The sequence below is a fragment of the Cucumis melo genome, chromosome 3 (genome assembly GCF_025177605.1).
Source record: "Cucumis melo cultivar AY chromosome 3, USDA_Cmelo_AY_1.0, whole genome shotgun sequence".
Taxonomy (NCBI): Eukaryota; Viridiplantae; Streptophyta; class Magnoliopsida; order Cucurbitales; family Cucurbitaceae; genus Cucumis; species Cucumis melo.
In genome coordinates this window covers 4,481,012-4,496,777 of record NC_066859.1, presented here as the reverse complement: position 1 = coordinate 4,496,777, position 15,766 = coordinate 4,481,012, and the positions used below count along the sequence as shown (strand labels likewise).

General features: G+C 43.8%; 1 protein-coding gene across 1 annotated transcript; it reads left to right on the top strand.

Annotated features, from left to right (window-relative positions):
• The first annotated feature begins 1,961 nt into the window (after positions 1–1,961).
• On the top strand, positions 1,962–8,800 carry LOC127148603 (uncharacterized). Its single transcript, XM_051082695.1, has 5 exons — positions 1,962–2,026; positions 6,961–7,082; positions 7,181–7,256; positions 7,334–7,394; positions 8,549–8,800. The coding sequence occupies exons 1-5, from the start codon at positions 1,962–1,964 to the stop codon at positions 8,738–8,740; spliced, it is 516 nt and encodes a 171-aa protein (XP_050938652.1). The 3' UTR covers positions 8,741–8,800.
• The last annotated feature ends 6,966 nt before the right edge of the window (positions 8,801–15,766 follow it).

Below are 15,766 nucleotides of genomic sequence, written 5' to 3'. Positions count from 1 at the left end.
CTTCAATATCAACAATAATTACATACACATTTCAAGATCAACAACATCTTTATCTACAACACTCTTTTATCAACAACACACTTAAACAATAATTACATACACACTTCAAAATCTACAACACTCCTTTATCTACAACACTCTTTTATCAACAACACACTTCAAGAATAATCACATACACACTTGAAGATCAACAACACTTCAAGATCAACAATAATTAAATACACACTTCAAGATCAACAACACTTCAAGATCAACAATAATTACATACACACTTCAAGATCAACAACACTTCTTTATCTACAACACTCTTTTATCAACAACACACTTCAAGATCAACAACACTTCAACAATAATTACATACACACTCCACGATCATAAACACTTATGAACAACACACTTCAACAATAATTACATACATTCTAAGATAACCTTACCTCATTGATATTGAACATGACAGTTGTATTTTCCTCCAGCACTGTATTTTCCATGGTAGCTCGAACACAAAAATATGTGACAAAATATATGACAAAATATGTGCAAAGTATATGACAAAATATGTGACAAAATGTGTAACAAAATATCTTATCCTAAGCACAATGTACGTGCTTCCCTACAAACTCAGCCCACTCAGACCTTATACAATCAATGTCATCCTGTGTGTACGCACGAGGTGAATCTTTCATCTGTAGACAATGAAGTGGTTCTAAATGAGTTTCATTTACAAAAAAGTATATATGCACGCTAGTTTTATAACTGTTATGCTTACTATCTGTATGATAGAAGTACTCGTTGACATTATGATGTCACGCATGAACCGCATCACGTAATAACCACATTCTACTACTCCTGATTGCTTAGGACACTGGAGATACACATACACATGAGTTCACCTATGTTAGAAATATGGATTAATATACAACCCATAGCAATATAGATATTCACATACCTTCACGACCCTCCAAGCAGGTTTTTTCTTGTTCATTATGTTGAACGACCTACAGAATAATATTGAAGTTTGAACTAATTAAAATATTGTCTCATTAACAAAAAACGAAGTAAAGGTAAAAGTAAGTATGACATACCTTTCAACTACTTCGGTTACATCTGGGTCAATACGGTTTTTCAAAGGGTCTATCCAAAAGGCAGCACCCTTCGTAAGGTTTATTACAACCAATGTCCAATGATTCCTAAATATATGTGTCAAACAATAATACTACATCTTAGACTACTGTAACCACAATTCCTATCAATAACTTTAGGTTATGAACATACCCGGAATTGTAAGGAAACAGTAAGAGTTGATCGTAATCTGTTCCAAGTAATCGTGCAGTCAACAATTGGGCTCGTTCTTCTTTAGAACTTCCACAACTAATCGACCCAGAATCAAGAAACTTCCACAACTAATCTCTAGTGTCTTCTCTATTTTCGCCCTATGCCTCTTAACTAATTCATAATCAATATTAGTCATACATTAGATTCACAAATTTCATAAACTATAAACTCATTCTTACATCAATTAGAAAAATTTACATTGTAATTTAATAGGGTATTAAATCGATTCTAGAACCTTATGAAATTGGAGATGGATATTATATATGAGTTAAAAAGAAATGTATTAGAACCTGGGTACGCTCAAGATTCGAAGTTGTGCGGATGACGGGTCGACTTAGTGCGTCGGCTGAGTGCGCGGATCAAGGCTGGCTGGGTGCGTCGGGCGTCAGCAATCTGGACTAGGTGCGTCAGCCGTGGTGGGTGGGTCGGTCGTGGTGGGTGTAGGGCGTCGGGCGTTGGCTGACGTTGGGTGTGCGGGTGTCGGCGGAAGCTGAACGTGGGCTGGCTGAATGTGTTCGTCTGGTCGGAACAGAAGCTGGTTGGCCGTCGGCTGAATGTGTTCGTCGGGGTCGCTGAACGTGGGTGTCGGCTGAAGATGGCCTTTGGCTGAAGATCGGCGTCGGATGAAGATGGGCGTCGCTGAAGATGCTTCGTCGGGCGTCGGCTATAGGTGGGGGAGGAACCACGGCCGTCGGTGAGTCGGCAGAAGCGCCGTGGTCGGCTGAAGATGGCCTTTGGCTGAAGATCGGCGTCGGATGAAGATGGGCGTCACTGAAGATGCTTCGTCGGCCGTCGAAGGGCAGAGGGTAACACGCGGTGGTTTCCAAAGGAAGGGGAAGGGGAAAATTGAAACTTCAAATTAGGGATTGAGTTTATTTAATAAAATAAGGTTTTTTTTATTTTAATAAATTATATTAAAAAAAACATATACCCTTTAATGACACTAAATAACTGTCATGGAAAACAATATCCGAAAACAACGTCTTTTCCCGCCAAAAAAGCGCATTTTCACATATTATGACAATTTTTTCTCCTCTTCTCTCAATTTTTTTTCTTTACAAATGTCATAGAAAGTGACTTTTCTTGTAGTGGTTCCGTGCAGACACACAAAAAATTCTCGCTCGACTTGGTCAAATCATCATATATGACTTTGACCAATTTGGGATCCTTTATCATTTAAGGATTTTAGAATTAACCTCACTTTTAAAACTTTTATGTAGTATACTACTGTATTACAATATGCATTTAACACATGTATTTATCTTTTAATTTTATTGATTACTTATGTTGGGTCAAATATCACAATTTCATACTAAGATCGTAGCTTGTTGGCTTAGTGGAGGGCAGAGTTAGGCAGACTCATTTGTTGATTTCACTGGTCACATGTTCGATATGTGTTTAGGTATATTAGAAGAAAGGCAAATAACAAAGCAATAAAAGTATCACAATTTCATATAAAATTTCAAAAGTCTTTTTCCTTATTTTAAAAATATATAATTTTAAGAGAATTCAAAAACTTTTCTTCTTATCTTTCAAAGATTTGAACGACATTTCTTTTATAAAAAAAATTTAAAAAAACATATTTATCCAACTTTTTTTTTCTCTTTCTAAAAAATATATATTCAGTAATAATTAGTATCATTTAAAGAATTTTTTTTAAATATATTAGCTATTTAAAAATAGATTAAAAAAAGTTACAATTAAAGAACATTAGCTTTAAAAATAAAATTTTTGAGAAAGATTGTTTGAAATGCTAAAATATATGATCACATAAAAATAATTTTGCAAAAAAAAAAAAAAAAAAAAACCTATTGTATGACTTTCGTTTTTGTTTCTTCAATTTATTTTTTGTGAAATAACATGCATATTATTTTCTCTTAAAACTTGAATACTTTGAAAGTTATTTTGAAAGAGGCAAATATTTGAAAGTAAAAAAAAATATTCAAAGAAAATAATGAAAAGATTTAACTTTTTTTTTTCAATTTTCTTAAAATAAATTTGACCATTTACTTGATCATAGCTAATCAAACAAATCCGGCTAATTAATTAAAAGAGAGAACCTTTTAAACCACTATATGCTTAGAATAAATGATAATTAATTTTACAGTTTCATAAAACTTTTGGGATGAGTTTCATTTATTAACTTTTTCAATTAATATAATCACATTGTTATCAATTTTATCTTGTTAAAAATTGGATTAAGTAAAAGTTTTTGACTTTATAAGAAGTTAAGCTATTTTTAAGGTATATATTTTGTTGCTTCATTTAATAAATAACTAATAATATTTCAAGGTTAATGACTTTTTTACAAATAATAAATTAAAGAGTGGAAATGTTTGCCAAAACGAAAAGGTTTTTTAGACAATAAATATATCGTGGATAATATTATATTATGCTATGATTTTATCTACTATCATGCATTATGATTAATCATATGTTTATAAACAAGTAATTGTATGTTTGTTATAACCTGTTAGCTAGTATTATTTCTTTTAAATCCCATTATTGCATTTATCTATTTCTTCTTGGAAATATTAGTGAATGTTATTCATTTTAGACCGATGATTGTTGCATTCTAATGAAATTTCACATGCATAAATCTCACGCTAGTAAATAACTTCGAATAATTTTATCATTCTCTCTTTTTAGAAGGATTAAAAGAGTCAAAGTTTGTACAAATAGTTCAAAAGATTTCCACCACCTCATTCATTATTGGTCGAGGTCAAAGAAAAATTTCCCAACCAGCTGCAAGTAATCAACAAGGATGTGTCAAAGTGTTAGAAGGATCGGACAAGTGGCAAAGGTTTTAAAGTCCCTCGCTTCAGTTAAAGATAGACAAGTAGCAGGGATATTCAAACAGAGAAATTTAGTATAGAACCAAGCTCCAGACGATGTTTCTCCTTACCCAAATGCTCTTACTTCTAAAAAGCTATTAGATTCATTATTGATAGACTTGAGGGCATACTTAACACAGGATTGTGGTCGAGCTCCACAACAAATGAGCCTTTTGAATGACTTAGTTTCTACAATAGATGAGAAAATTGATAAGAAGACCTTTGAAGACACAAATCTCGAAGGAAGATTATACCAAAGTTTCTAGAAGAGAGATTAGGTATAATAGAGAACAATAACATTTATGAAGACATTGAGGTGACACAATTGTGTATAGTCTTGGACATCATCGTTACTACACCCAATTTCAAGATGTTAAAATTTGAAAAGTATAATGGGACAACTACCTTAAAAGCCATCTGATCATGTACAACTGAAGAATGTTAGTCCATTTCCACAATGACAAAAAAATTCTATTTATCACTTTCAAGAGCGCCTAATTTGATACTAATTGATCTCGTGATAAGGAATGTATAATTTAGGTCTGAGGTATGATGAGTGCTCTAAGAAGGTATCAACCTAGTTAAGATGTTTTGGTGTGCCTACTGATCTCACCTCTCTTTTTTACTAGATAGCCTAATTGGCTTAACTGCTCATTAGTTGGATTTCTCTCGAGTGCACAAGTATTGAAACAATACAAGGACTTTATTAATTTGGCCTCATACCACTTAAATCTCCGGTATATAAAAAAATTAAAAGAAGCATTAGCCTCTTTTAAGGAATATGCTTAAAGATATAAAAGAAATGGTCGATCAGAAGCAACCTCCATTGACTGAGTAATAAGGAAATGTCACCACTGTTTTATAAGCATTATGAATGCTCCATATTACTATAAAACGCCTCTTACATTATGACAATGAGAGAAAGACTTGTGAGTGAATTTTAAAAGAGAACGTATTACAAAGAATCAGAAGTAGAAGTTAGCATCATTAAAAGCAATTCCACTAAAAGAAAAGATGAAACGCATGAAGTCAGCTCGGGGCAGAGCATTATCAACCATGTGTCACTACCATCATTCAAACAAGTGAACTATGAAGATGAAAAGTCAAATAAATGAAGCAAATAAATGACAATGAATCACTTGTCCTTATCATCTTTAGTAATGGAATTTCATGTGATGAGTTGGTTTCTCCATGCTTGCAAAATTTGGAGAATCACAATTAGAAATAAAGAACTACCTAAAATTGCTAGAAAAATAGGTGACTATTTTCTATTAACTATCCTTAAGATCAAGGCAAGACCTTTGTAATAGAGGCACCCTTTAATATTTTGTTAAATTTGGTGGCGTCTTGACAACTACGTGTGTTCTATTCTCCACAAGAAAAATGACTGTTGGTTTAAATTTTTTTTAAGATTATATTTATCCTCCCTATTTGTCTATCATGAAAAAAATATACGATATTAGTAAAGGACTTTGACATCAAATTTAAGGTTGGATTTCAAATCTCCATCTCTTATCCATGAGGAGATGAATTAAAAAGTGTTATGCTTGAAATGTTGAAATAGAAAACAAGATCAAGATTGTTAAGCTAGCAAGTCAAAATCTTTAATTTGAGTGACTATGGTAAAGAATATCTTATAATCATTGTTGTTGCTCGTAAAATGGAATTAGCAGGAGTTTTCCTATTTTTATCAAATACCATTTGGGAGCAGTCTCCCCTTATTTAATATATAAGGTGAAACTAGCTTTGCCTATCAAAGTCCAAATATCATTCATCTGAGTAAGACTGCATTGCAGAGCACATAGCGTTTGTCATCATTACTTACAGAAGAAAACCAATTTTGAAGAAAGTTCTCTCTTTTTATTTGTAACGCCCAGCTTTTCTTTTCGTTTTTCTTTTATTTTATTTATTTTTTTTATTTCTTTTGTCTTGCTGGAATTAATAGGGGGAAACCCTTATTAAACTAAGGTTGGAATTTATTCTATTTTTTTATTTATTAAAGGAGGATTTAATCAATTAATTAGTAGCAACTAATTTATAAGCTTGGAAAGGGTCAAGGGTGTTTCATTGAAGAGAGAGAGAAGAGAGATACTTTTGGAAATAAATAATAAAATAATAGAAAGGAAATTAGTTTCTCTCTTATTTAAAGAGCCTTGGAACCCGTGCTAATTTAATTCAAAAAAAAAGAGAGAAGAAAAGAGAAGGAGAGGAAACCCTAACTCCCAACCACGCCGCCGCCGCCGCCTGTCGTCCGCCTCAGGCCGCCGCGCCAGTCTCCCAGCCGTCGAGGGTCGGTTCACGCCAAGCCGCCGCACGCCGAGCAAACCGAAGCCACGCAGCCGTAAGCCGACGCCCTCGCCGAATCGAAGCCCCGAGCCGCGACGTCTCAGTCGGGAGTCGAAGCCGCAGCCGTGCCGCTCGTCTGCCGGGAAGCGGAAAAGCCGAAGCCGTCTCCCTCAGCCAGCCGTAGTACCGCGCCGCTTCTGAAAGCCGAAGCCGGAACTCGCCGCGCCGCTTCGATCGGAGGAGGATAGCTCAGCCACGCCGCACCGCTGAGATCCGACGCAGCGCAGCCGGATCGTTCGTCAGCCAGCCGCCGCGCCGACGGGAATCCAGCAGCTAAGCCTCGCGCGCCGCCAGCCGTCGAACCCGAACCCGGAGCCGCTCCGCATCCGCGCGCCCTAAACCGAAGCCGATTCCGCGTGCGAGCCGCGTCCGCGTGCGAGCCGCGTTCGCGTGTGAAGCCGCGCCGCGCGCTTCTGCGTAGCCGAGCCGCGTCTCCCCCTGTTGCAAGCCGAGCCGCACGCGTGAACCCCTGTGTCAAAGCCGAGCCGCGCCTGCGCCAAGCCGAGCCGGTCCCTGTCCTCTTCCAGCCGAGCCGCCAAGACCAATTTGGCTCCATCCACCTACATTTTGGTAACTTAATTAATTATTGTGGCATTTTCCCAGTAAGACTCCCTGGTCCGGACGTAAATTAAATTATTTTAGGACTAAGTTAAGTTATTTTTCCTAAGGGCGTCTTGGACCGAGTGACCGGTGCGGCGAGAGACTCTCTTCAGTAGGGACTCATCCACTGCAACCTTTTCTGGGGTAAGTTATTTCAACGTAGTCTTAACCGTTAATCGTTGGTGACCTAATTACGGACTTTGGCGTTATTAAATATTTAGGATCCCGTTGCTTGGAAAGCACACGTGTCTTGCGGTTAGGACTCGTCGGGTGAATCTCCAGGTAAGAGATTCCACTACTGGCTTCATGTTTAGAAGTGTGAGACTATGTATGCTCCAATTTCTCTCATGTTATGAATTAAACAGTACAATGCCTGAAATAAATGTTAGCATGATATAACTGATGATGTGATTAGACTTTAGCCCGTCATGTTTGGCGAGAGCTGTTGTGGCCATGCGGCGAATGTCGAGATGGAGAGTGTAGAGACGATTTATGTGATATGTTTCATACTGATGCCAGGTGTATGTATACTGCAAGTAGGGTACCTGTTAGCTTAGTCTGTTAGAGTCGTACCTGCATGGGTGTCCTACGGGATCACCACCTATTGAGGACTGTGTGGTCCGACGGGACACCAGTCTAGCATGAGATAGATATGACTCGAGTGACTCGACGGGGTCCTCGCATCCCGACTGTCCTAGGTGTCCCCCGGGGCACCGAAGACCAGAGCTACGTTCCTACGGGAGCGCATGTTGCACGTGTTCGGGAACGTGCCAGAGATTGGGTACCAGTTTCAGGACTCTGACAGGAAGCTAACAGGCACCTAGTGGGACCAGTAGTGGGTCCCTTACTGAGTATTTTTTTTACTCACTCTCTTCATTTTATGTTTTCAGGTAGAGGACGAGGCAAGGGCAAGGGCAAGCTGGCGAGCGACCCGAAGTGACCGTGGAGGGCCATAGGGACTACTGCTTCCGCTTATCCTTATTTTAGATTTTCGTAATTGAGTTTGAAACCTTTTCATTACTTGCCATCTTTTATGTAGATAGGGCCCGAGTAGGACATCAGAACGCATTTACACTTTTTGCATGGCTATCTTGTTTAACTTTTTCACAAATGGAATTTCTTAAACCGTATGCTTTTTAATAAATTTTATGACTTAAACCACTGGTTCTATATTGAGTAATGACTTCGATTCAGTATAAGGAGTTGGGTCGTTACAGTTGGTATCAGAGCACAGTGTTTTAGGTTCTGTAGACTGACCTACGATGTAAGTCATTTTGTTTTGGTTTTACTTCACCCTATGGCTATACGGTCCTTCAGCACTCGCCAGGTATGCCTAAAGCCTTGCTAATGTTAAGATTACGATTTTGCCTGAATAGTCTAGATCTAGAGATAGGGCGTTAAGTTCTTGTGGTGAAAAGTTTGTTGGTGAATTTTAGGGAGAATGCCGCCACGTAGAGGTGCACGCCGAGGAGGTGGTAGGGGAGGCAGAGGTGCCGGTCGTGGCCAGCCGGAGGCGCCACCTGCTGCACCGGCAGTCGACCCAAATGCACCGGTCACCCAGGCGGATCTCGCCGCGATGGAGCGGCGCTATCAGGACATGCTGCAAGCTGCTTTGGCGCCTTTCCTAGCCGCCCAGCAGAACCAGGCCGCCCAGCAGAACCAGGCCGCCCCTGCTCAGGCCCAAGCCGTTGTTCCTCCAGCCCCTGAGGAAGCTCCACCAGTACCAGTTCAACTGTCGGCCGAGGCGAAACACTTACGGGACTTTAGGAAGTATAATCCTAAGACCTTTGACGGATCTATGGACAACCCCACAAAGGCCCAAATGTGGTTGACGTCCATAGAGACTATTTTCCGGTACATGAAGTGCCCAGAAGACCAGAAGGTGCAGTGTGCAGTCTTCTTCTTGGAGGACCGAGGCACCGCCTGGTGGGAGACCGCTGAGAGAATGCTGGGGGGCGATGTCAGTAAGATAACTTGGGAGCAGTTCAAGGAGAACTTCTATGCTAAGTTCTTCTCTGCCAATGTGAAGCACGCCAAGCTGCAAGAGTTCCTAAACTTGGAGCAAGGCGACATGACGGTGGAGCAGTACGACGCCGAGTTCGATATGCTGTCCCGCTTTGCTCCCGATATGGTAAGGGATGAGGCTGCCAGGACGGAGAAATTCGTTAGAGGACTCAGGCTAGACATTCAGGGCATTGTCAGAGCTCTCCGCCCAGCCACGCATGCTGATGCACTACGTATAGCACTGGATTTGAGCCTGCCTGAGAGAGCCGATTCGTCTAAGGCTGCCGGCAGAGGGTCAGCCTTGGGACAAAAGAGAAAGGTTGAGACGCAGCCTGACGTAGCACCGCAGCGAACACTGAGATCAGGAGGTGTTTTCCAGAGACACCGACGGGAGCTGGCAGCAGCCGGGAGGACGCTGAGAGAGCTACCCGCTTGTACTACCTGTGGGAGAGTCCACGGAGGTCGTTGTTTGGCTGGAAGTGGAGTCTGTTTCAGATGTAGACAGCCGGGGCATACTGCTGATGTGTGTCCTCGGAAACCCTTTGAGACGACACCGCCCCAGCCTTCTGCGGCCCAGCAGGGGAGAGTTTTCGCCACTACCCGGCAGGAGGCCGAGCGAGCTGGCACAGTGGTGACAGGTACGCTCCCAATTTTGGGGCATTATGCTTTTGTGCTATTTGACTCTGGGTCATCCCACTCGTTTATATCCTCAGTTTTCGTTCAACATGTGGGTTTGGAGGTAGAACCCTTGGGTAGTGTTTTGTCGGTTTCTACTCCATCTGGGGAGGTCCTGTTGTCCAAAGAACAAATAAAGGCATGTCGGGTAGAGATAGCGAATCGTATGTTAGACGTGACCTTGCTAGTGTTAGACATGCAGGATTTTGATGTGATACTAGGCATGGATTGGCTGTCAGCCAACCATGCAAATATAGACTGTTTTGGCAAGGAAGTTATCTTCAACCCTCCCTCCGGGGCTAGTTTCAAATTCAGGGGGGCAGGCATGGTATGTATACCCAAGGTCATCTCAGCCATGAAGGCTAGTAAACTACTCAGCCAGGGTACTTGGGGCATCTTGGCAAGCGTAGTGGATATTAGAGAGCCAGAAGTTTCCCTATCTTCCGAACCAGTGGTGAGGGAGTACCCCGACGTTTTCCCAGACGAACTCCCAGGACTTCCGCCGCCCAGAGAAGTAGACTTCGCCATCGAGTTAGAGCCGGGCACTGCCCCTATCTCGAGGGCCCCTTACAGAATGGCTCCAGCCGAGCTAAAAGAGTTGAAGGTCCAGTTACAGGAGTTGCTGGACAAAGGCTTCATCCGGCCCAGTGTGTCACCTTGGGGAGCCCCAGTATTGTTCGTGAAGAAGAAGGATGGGTCGATGCGCCTTTGTATTGACTATCGAGAGCTGAACAAGGTGACAGTCAAAAACCGCTATCCCTTGCCCAGGATTGATGACTTGTTCGATCAGTTGCAGGGAGCCACTGTCTTTTCCAAGATCGACCTGCGATCAGGCTACCACCAGTTGAGAATTAGGGATGGTGACATTCCCAAGACGGCCTTTCGATCGAGGTACGGACATTATGAGTTCGTGGTGATGTCTTTCGGCTTGACTAACGCTCCTGCAGTGTTCATGGATTTGATGAACAGGGTGTTTAAGGAATTTCTAGACTCGTTCGTCATAGTCTTCATTGACGACATCCTGATTTACTCGAAAACCGAGGCTGAGCACGAGGAGCACTTGCACCAGGTGTTGGAGACTCTTCGAGCCAACCAGTTGTATGCCAAGTTCTCCAAGTGTGAATTCTGGTTAAAGAAGGTGACGTTTCTTGGCCACGTGGTTTCCAGTGAAGGAGTTTCAGTGGATCCCGCAAAGATTGAAGCGGTGACCAATTGGCCTCGACCGTCCACGGTTAGTGAAATTCGAAGTTTTCTGGGCTTGGCAGGTTACTATAGGAGGTTCGTGGAAGACTTCTCTCGTATAGCCAGCCCGTTGACCCAGTTGACCAGGAAGGGAACCCCTTTTGTATGGAGCCCAGCATGCGAGCGCAGCTTTCAGGAGCTTAAACAGAAGCTAGTGACTGCACCAGTCCTGACAGTGCCCGATGGTTCGGGAAACTTTGTGATCTATAGTGATGCCTCCAAGAAGGGACTGGGCTGTGTCCTGATGCAGCAAGGTAAGGTAGTTGCTTATGCCTCCCGCCAGTTGAAGGTTCATGAGCAGAACTACCCTACCCACGACTTGGAGTTGGCAGCTGTAATCTTTGCACTGAAGATATGGAGGCACTACCTGTACGGTGAGAAGATTCAGATTTACACCGACCATAAGAGCCTGAAGTATTTCTTCACTCAGAAGGAGTTGAATATGAGGCAGAGGAGGTGGCTCGAGCTGGTGAAAGACTACGACTGCGAGATCCTTTACCACCCAGGTAAAGCAAATGTAGTGGCTGACGCGCTGAGTAGGAAGGTTGCACATTCAGCAGCGCTAATCACCAAGCAGGCCCCCTTACTCAGGGATTTTGAGAGAGCCGAGATTGCAGTCTCAGTGGGTGAGGTTACCGCACAGTTGGCTCAGTTGTCAGTTCAGCCAACCTTGAGGCAAAAGATCATCGCTGCTCAATGGAATGATCCTTACTTGGCCGAGAAGCGTCGTATGGTGGAGACAGGGCAAGGTGAAGACTTCTCCATATCCGCTGACGATGGCCTTATGTTTGAGGGACGCTTGTGTGTACCGGAAGACAGCGCAGTTAAGACGGAGCTTTTGACCGAGGCTCACAGTTCCCCGTTTACCATGCACCCTGGAAGTACGAAGATGTATCAGGACTTAAGGAGTGTCTATTGGTGGAGGGGCATGAAGAGGGATGTGGCAGACTTTGTCAGTAGATGCTTGGTGTGCCAGCAGGTGAAGGCACCTAGGCAGCATCCAGCAGGGTTGCTGCAACCCCTGAGTGTGCCAGGGTGGAAGTGGGAGAGTGTGTCGATGGATTTTATTACGGGACTGCCCAAGACCCTAAAGGGCTACACGGTGATCTGGGTTGTGGTCGACAGACTCACGAAGTCGGCCCATTTCGTGCCAGGAAAATCCACTTACACTGCCAGTAAGTGGGGGCAGTTATACATGACAGAGATTGTGAGACTACATGGAGTACCCGTATCCATCATTTCAGACAGAGACGCTCGTTTCACATCGAAGTTCTGGAAGGGACTTCAACTTGCCTTAGGTACGAGGCTGGACTTCAGCACGGCATTCCACCCCCAGACCGATGGTCAGACAGAGAGATTGAACCAGATTTTGGAAGATATGCTGCGGGCCTGCGTGCTAGAGTTTTCAGGAAGTTGGGACTCCCGTCTGCATCTGATGGAGTTTGCCTATAACAACAGCTACCAGGCTACCATCGGTATGGCACCGTTCGAGGCTCTGTATGGCAAGTGCTGTAGATCCCCGGTCTGCTGGGGCGAGGTTGGAGAGCAGAGGATGCTAGGCCCCGAGTTAGTGCAGACTACCAACGCAGCCATACAGAAGATCCGAGCTCGTATGCGGACAGCACAGAGCAGACAGAAGAGTTATGCTGATGTACGACGTAAGGATCTCGAGTTCGAAGTAGGAGATATGGTCTTTCTGAAGGTTGCACCCATGAAGGGTGTTCTGAGGTTCGCGAAGAAGGGGAAGCTGAGTCCACGCTTCGTAGGGCCGTTCGAGATACTGGAGCGGATTGGCCCCGTGGCTTATCGCTTGGCGCTACCCCCATCCCTTGCTGCAGTGCACGACGTATTTCATATCTCCATGCTGAGGAAATATGTCGCAGACCCAACACACGTGGTGGACTTCGAGCCACTACAGTTTAGCGAGAACTTGAGCTACGAGGGGCAGCCTGTCGAGGTCTTGGCAAGGGAGGTTAAGAAGCTTCGCAGTCGAGAAATTCCACTGGTCAAGATCCTTTGGCAGAACCATGGAGTGGAAGAGGCCACATGGGAGAAGGAAGAGGACATGAGGGCCCAGTACCCCGAGCTGTTCGAGGATTAGAACTTTCGAGGACGAAAGTTTTTTAGGAGGGAAGATTGTAACGCCCAGCTTTTCTTTTCGTTTTTCTTTTATTTTATTTATTTTTTTTATTTCTTTTGTCTTGCTGGAATTAATAGGGGGAAACCCTTATTAAACTAAGGTTGGAATTTATTCTATTTTTTTATTTATTAAAGGAGGATTTAATCAATTAATTAGTAGCAACTAATTTATAAGCTTGGAAAGGGTCAAGGGTGTTTCATTGAAGAGAGAGAGAAGAGAGATACTTTTGGAAATAAATAATAAAATAATAGAAAGGAAATTAGTTTCTCTCTTATTTAAAGAGCCTTGGAACCCGTGCTAATTTAATTCAAAAAAAAAGAGAGAAGAAAAGAGAAGGAGAGGAAACCCTAACTCCCAACCACGCCGCCGCCGCCGCCTGTCGTCCGCCTCAGGCCGCCGCGCCAGTCTCCCAGCCGTCGAGGGTCGGTTCACGCCAAGCCGCCGCACGCCGAGCAAACCGAAGCCACGCAGCCGTAAGCCGACGCCCTCGCCGAATCGAAGCCCCGAGCCGCGACGTCTCAGTCGGGAGTCGAAGCCGCAGCCGTGCCGCTCGTCTGCCGGGAAGCGGAAAAGCCGAAGCCGTCTCCCTCAGCCAGCCGTAGTACCGCGCCGCTTCTGAAAGCCGAAGCCGGAACTCGCCGCGCCGCTTCGATCGGAGGAGGATAGCTCAGCCACGCCGCACCGCTGAGATCCGACGCAGCGCAGCCGGATCGTTCGTCAGCCAGCCGCCGCGCCGACGGGAATCCAGCAGCTAAGCCTCGCGCGCCGCCAGCCGTCGAACCCGAACCCGGAGCCGCTCCGCATCCGCGCGCCCTAAACCGAAGCCGATTCCGCGTGCGAGCCGCGTCCGCGTGCGAGCCGCGTTCGCGTGTGAAGCCGCGCCGCGCGCTTCTGCGTAGCCGAGCCGCGTCTCCCCCTGTTGCAAGCCGAGCCGCACGCGTGAACCCCTGTGTCAAAGCCGAGCCGCGCCTGCGCCAAGCCGAGCCGGTCCCTGTCCTCTTCCAGCCGAGCCGCCAAGACCAATTTGGCTCCATCCACCTACATTTTGGTAACTTAATTAATTATTGTGGCATTTTCCCAGTAAGACTCCCTGGTCCGGACGTAAATTAAATTATTTTAGGACTAAGTTAAGTTATTTTTCCTAAGGGCGTCTTGGACCGAGTGACCGGTGCGGCGAGAGACTCTCTTCAGTAGGGACTCATCCACTGCAACCTTTTCTGGGGTAAGTTATTTCAACGTAGTCTTAACCGTTAATCGTTGGTGACCTAATTACGGACTTTGGCGTTATTAAATATTTAGGATCCCGTTGCTTGGAAAGCACACGTGTCTTGCGGTTAGGACTCGTCGGGTGAATCTCCAGGTAAGAGATTCCACTACTGGCTTCATGTTTAGAAGTGTGAGACTATGTATGCTCCAATTTCTCTCATGTTATGAATTAAACAGTACAATGCCTGAAATAAATGTTAGCATGATATAACTGATGATGTGATTAGACTTTAGCCCGTCATGTTTGGCGAGAGCTGTTGTGGCCATGCGGCGAATGTCGAGATGGAGAGTGTAGAGACGATTTATGTGATATGTTTCATACTGATGCCAGGTGTATGTATACTGCAAGTAGGGTACCTGTTAGCTTAGTCTGTTAGAGTCGTACCTGCATGGGTGTCCTACGGGATCACCACCTATTGAGGACTGTGTGGTCCGACGGGACACCAGTCTAGCATGAGATAGATATGACTCGAGTGACTCGACGGGGTCCTCGCATCCCGACTGTCCTAGGTGTCCCCCGGGGCACCGAAGACCAGAGCTACGTTCCTACGGGAGCGCATGTTGCACGTGTTCGGGAACGTGCCAGAGATTGGGTACCAGTTTCAGGACTCTGACAGGAAGCTAACAGGCACCTAGTGGGACCAGTAGTGGGTCCCTTACTGAGTATTTTTTTTACTCACTCTCTTCATTTTATGTTTTCAGGTAGAGGACGAGGCAAGGGCAAGGGCAAGCTGGCGAGCGACCCGAAGTGACCGTGGAGGGCCATAGGGACTACTGCTTCCGCTTATCCTTATTTTAGATTTTCGTAATTGAGTTTGAAACCTTTTCATTACTTGCCATCTTTTATGTAGATAGGGCCCGAGTAGGACATCAGAACGCATTTACACTTTTTGCATGGCTATCTTGTTTAACTTTTTCACAAATGGAATTTCTTAAACCGTATGCTTTTTAATAAATTTTATGACTTAAACCACTGGTTCTATATTGAGTAATGACTTCGATTCAGTATAAGGAGTTGGGTCGTTACATTATTAGAGATTATAATAGCCTTTAAATTTTTTCACTTATGAAGAGTTTAGAGATTGAAGGACTTTGAGATCAAAATCTAAGTTACAAGATATCTGTCTTTTATGACCTACTTATTTACCATTGGTCTCGAGGACTAAAGATGGTGTTTTATTTAGTAAATAATCACTCCAAAGAGATTTTCAAGGCAATTTAGAAGCCAGATTACGATTAAAGTTTATGATACCTAATTGCCAATTTTAGTGGAAAAGTAAACCACCTATTTTGTATGCTTTGACTCATTTTTTTCTTTTGAAAAGAA

What these genes read in the sequence shown, in the direction of transcription:
- LOC127148603 (XM_051082695.1), top strand. Translation starts at nt 1,962, where the DNA reads ATGGGCGTCGCTGAAGATGCTTCGTCGGGCGTCGGCTATAGGTGGGGG. An exon ending in CTCCATCCACCTACATTTTG is followed by an intron (nt 7,083 to 7,180) that starts GTAACTTAATTA and finishes ATTTTTCCTAAG; the next exon opens with GGCGTCTTGGACCGAGTGAC. An exon ending in CTCGTCGGGTGAATCTCCAG is followed by an intron (nt 7,395 to 8,548) that starts GTAAGAGATTCC and finishes GGTGAATTTTAG; the next exon opens with GGAGAATGCCGCCACGTAGA.